The following is a 10,105-nucleotide window of genomic DNA, read 5'->3' on the forward strand; positions in this document are numbered from 1 at the left end:
TTCATATAAAATTAAAATTTTAAGTTTTTTTTTCAATTTTTTTAAATAAATAGCTTTGGCCTGGTTCATGGCTCGACCTGGCCTAAGGCTTGTCCCACAAACTAGCCCGACTTGTTTTACACCTCTATTCTCTACTTTTTCCTTCAAATCAAACACAACTTCAAGATAAAATCTATGATACCAGAAACCAATAATTCCATGTTATTCCAGTATCATAGTGAGAGACTAGATCACCTACCAATAGAACATGTTCCAACCCTCTACTGACATCATCTCACACCTTACAATCGTATATCTCATACATGGCGGGTTCAAGTCTCAAATGTGTAGTGTGAGATGATTTGGGTAGAGGGTTGGAATGTACATTGTTAGTAGAAGATCCCATTTCTCTGCCATAATAACCCTATCCATGTCTACCCAACAGCCACGGTGTTACCAATGCATGGGGGTAGTGTGTTGTGGGTAGACGTGGGCAGGAGAGGAGATCCGGAGTTTATTTTAATCTACTTCGTGTTTCACATTTCAATATCACATTTTTGGGAAAAATCTTGATCAGTATCCTGTACTTTGACTCGAGTGACAATTTGGTCCCCAAACTTTAAAGTGCGATGATTCAGTACCCACACTTTCAAAATGTGACAATCCGGTACCCAAACTCTTAAAATGTGACAATCCACTACCTTTTGTTAATTAGTCTGTCGATCGATCGTTAAGTAAAAATACTTTAAGAATGCTGTCTAATCCTCTTTATCAATCATCCAAACATTGAAAATAAATTGAATAATTCTAAATTCTAAATTATTATAAGTATTTGTCAAATTTTTTGAATAGAATAAAATGGAATTTGGGACCGTTGAGTTTTTGTCAATGTTTATATACTTGATAAAGAGAATATGACATTTGAAAGACATTTTTGACTTTTAAAATGCTATTTAACAGTGAACTTGTTGACGATAATTACTAAATCGTCAGATTTTAAAAATTTGGATACTGAATTATCCCATGAATTATCCCATTTTAATTCGGAGACCATGTAACTCCAGCCAAAGTACAGTATACTGATTGGAAAATTTCCAATTTTTTCCCTCATGCAAAGATTGAAAAAGCTATAGAGAATCGGAGAGGAAGTGGGGAGGGAGAACGACTTCAGTGAGTGGGGCGAGAGCGACTCGACCAGAAAAATAAAATTTTATTTAATTAAAAATCGGACGCAGAAGAAGCTCTGCAAATTCATTCGGTTAAAATGCTTTCGATATGCAACCAAAACCCTAAAATGGTTGACTATTCTTCTTCCCTCTCTCTTTAAATAAAGCGGAGAGCTTCAACTATATCTCGTCTCTTTCATTCTCCATTGATTACTATTATATTTTTCGGCAACTAACCAATTGCGAGAGACATATCTTGTCTTGTTTATTATTAAATTATTATCACTGGTTACTGTCATTCTTCTTCTGTATTCTGTCGAGTCTTAAACCCTAGACCCTTCCTACGCTTTCAGTTTGTCTGGTAAGAGAGAGAGAGAGAGAGATGGGTTTTTGCATGAATTCCTGCGAAAGCTTTTCTGCACCGTTAGTTTCGTCTTCGTTGTCTTCCATATCCCAATCGAACTTACTGAAAGTAAGCGGTGTTCCCTTCGTGTACCGGAAGAAGTCCGGGAAAAAGAAAAATGGCGCGTCTTTTAAGCTCCATCTCTGGCGGCCACTACCTTGGTCTACCAACCCGGCTAATCGGCCTAGTTCTCTTCGTTGCCAACATGGCTTGGCTGTCGCCCTAAACGATTCGACGAATGGCGCGTTCGGTGGTGCTCCGGTAGGGAAGCGAACTGATCTAAAGAAGATCATGATACTCGGCGCTGGACCCATTGTCATCGGACAAGCTTGCGAGTTCGACTACTCGGGCACACAAGCTTGCAAGGCTCTCAAGGAGGAAGGCTACGAGGTGGTTCTCATAAATTCCAACCCAGCTACAATCATGACCGATCCTGACATGGCGGATAAGACCTATATCGCCCCAATGACCCCTGAGCTAGTGGAGCAGGTCATTGAGAAAGAGAGGCCCGACGCTCTCCTGCCCACCATGGGAGGACAGACAGCTCTCAATCTTGCTGTAGCATTGGCAGAAACCGGGGCGTTGGAGAAGTACGGCGTTGAGTTGATCGGAGCAAAGCTGGACGCGATCAAGAAAGCAGAAGATAGAGATTTGTTTAAACAAGCAATGGAGAATATTGGGATCAAGACACCTCCTTCAGGGATAGGTACCACCTTAGAGGAGTGTTTCAAGATTGCCGATTCTATTGCGGAGTTCCCTCTGATTATTCGGCCTGCATTCACGTTGGGTGGCACCGGAGGTGGGATCGCTTACAATAGAGAGGAATTCGAGTCAATTTGCAAGTCTGGGCTTGCAGCCAGTTTGACATCTCAGGTGCTGGTTGAGAAATCCCTGTTGGGATGGAAGGAATACGAGCTTGAGGTTATGAGAGACTTGGCAGACAATGTTGTCATTATATGCTCTATTGAAAATATTGATCCTATGGGGGTCCATACAGGAGACTCCATAACGGTTGCCCCTGCTCAGACCCTGACAGATAAAGAGTACCAACGCCTTAGGGATTACTCGGTTGCGATCATAAGGGAAATTGGAGTAGAATGTGGGGGTTCAAATGTCCAGTTTGCTGTCAATCCCAAAGATGGGGAAGTAATGGTGATTGAAATGAATCCTAGAGTTTCAAGGTCTTCGGCTTTGGCATCCAAGGCTACTGGGTTTCCTATAGCAAAGATGGCTGCAAAGTTATCCGTTGGCTACACATTGGATCAGATTCCTAATGACATAACAAAGAAAACTCCAGCTAGTTTTGAACCTTCAATTGATTATGTGGTGACAAAGGCAAGTAACCTTTCTTCCTTTATCCTGTATTTTCCAGTACATTGCCAGTTATATTGCCTATAGTTGCACCCTTACCATTTCTTGGTTCTTGTTAATTTATATGGTTTAGTATTGACTTGGCATTGGATTAAATTAGCTTTCAATGTAGTAATCAAACTGACAACTACTAAAAGTTTGTGGAAGTTAATTTACTTCGGTAATTTGTTTTGGGTTAGCCAACAATAGGTAACATAGACAAAATAACAGACCCTGTCTATCATTCAAAAAATCAGAATGTATTGTGTTTCTAAATTTTCATCCAAATATGCACTTAACTGTCATTTTGTATCCAAAATCTCAGTTAACTCTGTTCATTTTATTCTTTCTTGTTATACGAGTCCAATAATGTTCATATGCTCGTGACCGTGAGATTTTAATTTTTATACATTAAGCGAAGCCTCTGATGGATTCTCCATAATTCCATATAATTTTGCATATGTAAGATACTAAGGTGGAGTATGGATTTATCACTTTATAGAACAAAAATGCATTAGCCATTGAGGGACTCCTTTTGTTCATAAGTGACATAATGTTAGTTTTAACATAGGCTGCATTTGCATGTACAACAAAGGAAAACAGGAATCTAGAAGAGTTATTAGAATTGGGGAAAATAAATAAATTGCATAGGATGGCTGATAATAAACAGGAAAATCCATAGGATGCAGCCAAGAGTAAGATTGACATTTAAAATACCCATGGGGGTGTCACATGCGTACATGTTCCCTTGGCTGTCAAGTGAGGGCAATGCCAAGTTATGATGCTGGGATACTGGTATAGACACAGACACAGATACAGGAACAGGGATACAACTCTCCTTTCCTAAAATTTTGACATGGATAAGGGTAAGGATCATAGAAATCCAATGTATATATGCTCATATCATGCATACATGTTTAGTTTTTGAAGCTAAATGTCATTTATGAAGACTTGCCTCTTACTAAATTTAATAAAATTTCTAACAGATGCAGATGCTCTTATAATATAATTTGTTAAAACATATCACTTTTACATTTTTTAAAATGTTAATGCAATTTCCAGTATCCATGCTGTATTTTAAAAGTGTACATTTACAAGTATTGATGCAGTATCCATCATTGTATTCAATAATACAATAAGGTATGCTAGGCATGTACAGGTATCTGGGTATCATAAATGCTGAGTACTGTGATAACAATGAGGGATGAATGTAGTTAACAACTTTAAGCTCTGTAGTAACAATGAGGAGTCAGTGCGTCACTTGCTGGTGCATTTTCAGTTTTCCTTCTGCACATGGATGACTTCTTTAATCTTTTCGGGGTAAGCACTGTGTTGCCAAAGGATGTGGAATCCCTTATTTCAGCTTGGAGGTGCTGAGGTTTTAGTAAAAGAGGGACCATTCTATGGAAGCTAGTCTCTATTGTTATTTCCTGGCTTCTATGGAAGGAATGTAATGAGAGAGGTTTTTAACACCAAAAGTTCTCACTCACATGCAGTTATAGGAAGGATGGAAAGAACTTTATTGTTGTGGGCAAGCACTCACATGGATTTGACGGGCTTCAGTGTCTCTCCCTTTCAGCTTATTGGCACAAAATTTTGTGGGATGATTCTTTCATTGTACCTCACCAAGGTAGTGCTAGTGGGTTGTAATTTCTTCTGCCTTTTGATGTTCTCCTTGCCTTGCATTACGGCCTTGTATTTCTGACTAGGGGAATGCTTTTTCCCTCTTTTAATAGAAGTTTCCATTACCATTTCTCAAAAAAAAAAAAGGTAAATGCCAAGTTCTGAAATCATGTAATTAACATCAAACTAATGATACATTGTTGTCTTCTGGTTGAAATCTTGTGGACTCCTAACCATATTAGCAGGTGGTAAATTTATACTTGATAAAATAAATGGAAATTCTCACTTTTCATAATTCATACTCGAAAAAGAAAGTAAAAAATACAGTACACTAATTCTCAAGGAAAATAAACCTAAAGTTCATGCTTTCTTTTGGTATAAAAACTCTATGCTTTGGTGTGCCTTGTTATTTGGATGAATGCAATTAGTATACTACATGTCTTGAATCCTTGCTGTGCAAATTGCTTTTAAGGTGCTCTTTAGCCTCGAAGATCTAAATAGTTTGATGGGCATAACTTCATACTTTGATTGATTTATTGTCTTGTTGGCAAGCTATGCAATTGTATTATGTTCTGCCTCATTTGGGGCTAAGAATTGCATCTGGCTTTTATTTCATGTTTCTGTTCTATAAATTGGTCTTCCTTAATGTTAAGTCATTTTAATTTGGTTATATATTTGCATTCATATCCATATTCTTGGTATTATCAACTCTGTGATTGACTCTGTCAATTACCTGAAGCATATTTGGAAATATAGTTCTATTAATATTTTTTTTATCAGTATATACTTCTATTAATATCCTTATACATGTTTCTTTTTCCTGGTTATTAGAGTGTCTTACCTTATGAACTTCTTTCTTTTCTTTGGACCATTTAGATACCTCGCTTTGCTTTTGAAAAATTCCCTGGTTCACAACCGATACTGACAACCCAAATGAAGTCAGTTGGTGAATCCATGGCACTTGGCCGTACATTCCAAGAATCCTTTCAAAAGGCAGTTCGGTCACTGGAGTGTGGCTACTCTGGATGGGGTTGTGCACAGATCAAGGAACTGGATTGGGATTTTGAACAGTTGAAGTACAGCCTCCGAGTCCCTAGTCCAGATCGCATTCATTCTATTTATGCAGCAATGAGGAAGGGGATGAAGGTGGATGAAATCCATGAGTTGAGCTACATTGATAAATGGTTTCTTACACAGCTTAAAGAGCTGGTAGATGTGGAGCATTTCTTATCGACCCAAAGCTTGTCACAACTGACTAAGGATGATCTGTATGAAGTGAAGAGGAGGGGTTTCAGTGATAAACAGATTGCCTTTGCGACCAAATCCACCGAGAAAGAAGTTAGGTCAAGGCGGCTATCTCTTGGGGTAATTCCAGCATATAAGCGGGTTGATACCTGTGCTGCAGAGTTTGAAGCCAATACTCCATACATGTACTCATCCTATGATCATGAGTGTGAATCGAATCCCACCAAAAGGAAGAAGGTTCTGATTTTGGGTGGAGGACCAAACCGGATAGGTCAAGGTATTGAATTTGACTACTGTTGCTGCCATACTTCTTTTGCCCTTCAGGTTTGTGCTTCTTTATGACTTTCTTGTTGGTTGTTGGTTTTTGATTTGAGAAATTTGTGATCCATGCCATTATTGCTTTTCCTGGCACATATGGTGCACACTCATTCATATTGACCTCTAAAGGAATAGGGCTATTAACAGCATTTTAGCCATTATTTGTTTCAATTGGAGATGCTACTATAGCCATGCTTCTTTAACAGTTGGAATTCTATCATATTTTTTCTGATATAGGTTTCCTCTTTGATAGCTGGGGACAAGGATATACTTGTAAAGGCTCTCTTTTGTAATGATCTTGAGGGTGGCTCGCCCTCCTTCTCATGAAAGAAATACAATTATACTTGCTTATAAAAAAGAACCGGATGATGCGTGTATCTGATGGATGCCTTATCTAGGTTATTCTAGTTATTATAGTGGCACTTAGCCATTTTCAAAATAGATGCATGCATTGAATAATTAGGGCTTCATGCAATGTTAAATTTGGGTTTATCTCTGATCCAACTGGGCCCATCATTGGAGGTTAAATCAACAAGTGTAGTACATGCAATAGAAAACCTACGAGTCATAATAATGCACAGGGATGGGGCTAGGGGTGGCAGTTGGATCAGATGTCCATCTTATATTTTCGCCCCCCAAAAAATCCTGGCTCCACCTCTGCTAATACAACCCTTGTTGTTGTGCCATTTTTCTTTGATTTTATAGATTAAGTTGATTTTTGAATCATATTTGATTCCATCCCTGTTTGCTCCTCAGAAAGCTGGTTTTGAGACAATCATGATGAACTCTAATCCTGAGACAGTCTCAACTGATTATGACACAAGTGATCGGCTCTACTTTGAACCTCTGACAGTTGAAGATGTTCTGAACATCATTGACTTAGAAAGACCAGATGGCATCATTGTACAGTTTGGAGGGCAGACACCTCTCAAGCTGTCACTCCCAATCCAACGCTACTTGGATGAGCACATGCCTGTGTCCTCTAGTGGGTCTGGACATGTTAAGATATGGGGGACATCACCTGATTCCATTGATGCAGCTGAGGACCGTGAAAGGTTCAATGCAATACTAAAAGAACTGGAGATTGAACAACCAAAAGGTGGAATTGCCAAGAGTGAAGCTGATGCTCTGGCTATAGCCATGGACATAGGCTATCCAGTTGTTGTCCGGCCTTCGTATGTATTGGGTGGGCGTGCTATGGAAATTGTTTATAGTGATGACAAGCTTGTAACCTATCTTGAGAATGCTGTTGAGGTGGATCCTGAACGCCCTGTCTTGATTGATAAATACCTCTCGAACGCCATTGAGATTGACGTAGATTCACTTGCTGATTCACATGGGAATGTAGTGATTGGTGGAATCATGGAGCACATTGAGCAGGCAGGGGTCCACTCTGGTGACTCAGCCTGTTCACTCCCCACAAAGACTGTCCCCTTGTCATGCTTGGAAACAATTAGGTCATGGACAGTAAAGCTGGCTAAGAGGCTAAATGTGTGCGGACTCATGAACTGTCAGTATGCAATCACAGCATCTGGGGAGGTATTCTTGCTTGAGGCCAACCCCCGTGCATCACGGACGGTCCCTTTTGTGTCCAAAGCAATTGGACACCCACTGGCCAAGTATGCTTCTCTTGTCATGTCAGGAAAGTCTCTTCATGACCTTGGATTCACCAAGGAGGTTATCCCAACCCATGTCTCAGTCAAGGAAGCTGTGCTTCCATTTGAGAAGTTTCAAGGCTGTGATGTGCTGCTTGGCCCCGAGATGCGTAGCACTGGTGAGGTCATGGGTATTGATTTTGATTTCCCAGTTGCCTTTGCCAAGGCTCAGATTGCTGCAGGGCAGAAACTACCGCTCTCAGGCACTGTGTTCCTCAGCTTAAATGACTTGACAAAGCCACATCTTGCTAACTTGGCCCGTGCCTTTTTGGGGCTTGGTTTCAGGATCATCGCAACATCTGGCACAGCACATGTGCTAGAGTTAGAGGGTATCCCAGTAGAGAGGGTGCTGAAGCTGCATGAGGGACGCCCCCATGCTGGTGATATGGTTTCTAATGGACAGATACAGTTGATTGTGATGACAAGTTCGGGTGATGCACTTGATCAGATCGATGGCCGACAATTACGGAGGATGGCTCTTGCATACAAGGTCCCTATCATAACTACAGTTGCTGGAGCCTTGGCAACTGTGGAGGCAATAAAAAGTGTGATGTGCAACACTATGAAAATGATTGCTCTTCAGGACTTTTTTGACATTCAGGCAGAACCAGAGAGTTGTCCCAACTTGCAGCCTGCTTCCACTTTTTGATCCACTCAGTTGTTGCATTTGCATATAAGCAATTCCACTTCATTTGGTGATTGCTTGTTTAATTTTTTCCTATGTTATGATTTGTTTCAAGTTTTCTGATACTGTTTTTGCGACCAGGATGTCAAATCTTCCAAGTCTCCTGGTAACATTTCTTATAATTTGGATAGTGTGATATAATTAGTTTAGACTCATTATTCTTTTCCTTGAGAAGGTAACTGAATTCTGGTGATGAGAATGGTGGGATGTATTTTAGTTTGAGATGTGTAATATAATTAGTTTAAACCCATTAAAATGTAGGCATAATCGCCATTCTGAATGTGAATTAGTTGTTATCATTTACAACTGTGTTGCTTTATCATTTTACATCCAGATCATGGTATTGGCATTGTTTCTTAAGAGATGCAATCGCTCTGTATCTGAGTCCGTTGCCTGGCCTGCAGTTCTCTATCATAATTATATGATCTTCAACCATGTTTGACAGACCTGGGCTTGTAGGAATTAATATGGCAACCTGCTTTATAGGCAGTAGTGTGCTTAATAATCTCTGTTAACGACAGTCGACCAACCTGGGCTTGGATTTGGTTAGTTATGCGGTTGATCCATTGGATTGACAATATGCTCGACCCCATTGTGCATATATCAGCCATATGACCCACTTTGTATTGATGGTTTTCACTTTTCACAATATAAACCCTGCCCATGAAAGTGGGCTTATTTTTTTGGCCAAAATTCTTTCTACAAGTGGAATTCAGAGTCCTTTTTGTCTCCTGGCAAAACTTTTCACATATTGGAATTCCTTCATAGTTTTTCTTGTGGTTGGCAGATTCCTAGATAGTTTTTCTTGGGGTGTGGGCTGGGCCAAGCCTGGGACTATGTTAATCCCCTTATCTAATCCTGGCTTTGTCCACTTTTGGGAAAGCTCCATATTGAAAAGAAAAAATTTGAACAGCCAATGTTTATTGAAGGAACCACTAATGGAAGCAAGGTTCAATGTGTATTATGTATCGGTTTTTGAACCCACTAATATAGTAATATTGTCAACGGTTCAACTATGATATGGAAAAGAGGCAGTTAGGCCATCTCTGGTTCAAATGTCGAAACCTGAAAGTAAAAATCTGAGCATGAGTATTGCCACGTATCAATACTTTGAATCATAAATGCAAGGCAGGGTACGTGGATTGGAGGGTCCAAAACCTCGAAAATCCAGATTCTTTCCCATGGAATGATTGTAGGCAAACCTCAATTTGGTTAAATTTTGAACTTTTGTTATTGAAAAACATGTATTTTTTTGGGGAAAATTTGAGGTAGTTCTTTCTTTAACTTAGTCCTTTCTTTAACAGTTCATCAGTTATCCTATCATATGATAGATATATGTAACTTAAAATTTTTTAAAATATCAAAATTATTACATTATTCATTATCTTCTACCTTAAGACTGAATCATAATAATATTGAGCCATAATTGGATTGACTTGATGAGAGAACAGAGAACGTGAAACTACAGAGTTGGACATACAAAACTTCTTATGATTGAAAAACAGGCTCACATCTAAACATACAAAACACAGAGATCGGATCGGATACAATGGCCAAGCCCACCACAATATGCACAACCCTTCACTCCACTGGCATTAGTGATGGCATCGGTGTAAATCGTGCCATGCCGCCGGTGGCCTGGCATGACGGCACATAGGCTGTCAGGCCCAGCATGATCGTG

The 10,105-nt window shown here is 39.7% G+C and overlaps 1 protein-coding gene across 1 annotated transcript; it reads left to right on the plus strand.

The window, feature by feature from the left end:
• Positions 1–1,057: 1,057 nt before the first annotated feature.
• LOC148870255 (carbamoyl phosphate synthase arginine-specific large chain, chloroplastic-like) lies at positions 1,058–8,730 on the plus strand. Its single transcript, XM_088972962.1, has 3 exons — positions 1,058–2,883; positions 5,398–6,090; positions 6,841–8,730. The coding sequence occupies exons 1-3, from the start codon at positions 1,528–1,530 to the stop codon at positions 8,386–8,388; spliced, it is 3,597 nt and encodes a 1,198-aa protein (XP_088829088.1). The 5' UTR covers positions 1,058–1,527; the 3' UTR covers positions 8,389–8,730.
• Positions 8,731–10,105: the final 1,375 nt, after the last annotated feature.

Source organism: Nelumbo lutea, chromosome 2, assembly GCF_056320005.1.
Source record: "Nelumbo lutea isolate HS-2025 chromosome 2, American lotus-T2T, whole genome shotgun sequence".
NCBI classification, from domain to species: Eukaryota; Viridiplantae; Streptophyta; class Magnoliopsida; order Proteales; family Nelumbonaceae; genus Nelumbo; species Nelumbo lutea.

Bases quoted from the DNA above. Each gene is read 5' to 3' on its own strand.
- LOC148870255 (XM_088972962.1), top strand. From the start codon at position 1,528: ATGGGTTTTTGCATGAATTCCTGCGAAAGCTTTTCTGCACCGTTAGTT. The intron at 2,884-5,397 runs GCAAGTAACCTT...TGGACCATTTAG, and splicing joins TTGATTATGTGGTGACAAAG to ATACCTCGCTTTGCTTTTGA. The intron at 6,091-6,840 runs GTTTGTGCTTCT...TTTGCTCCTCAG, and splicing joins ATACTTCTTTTGCCCTTCAG to AAAGCTGGTTTTGAGACAAT.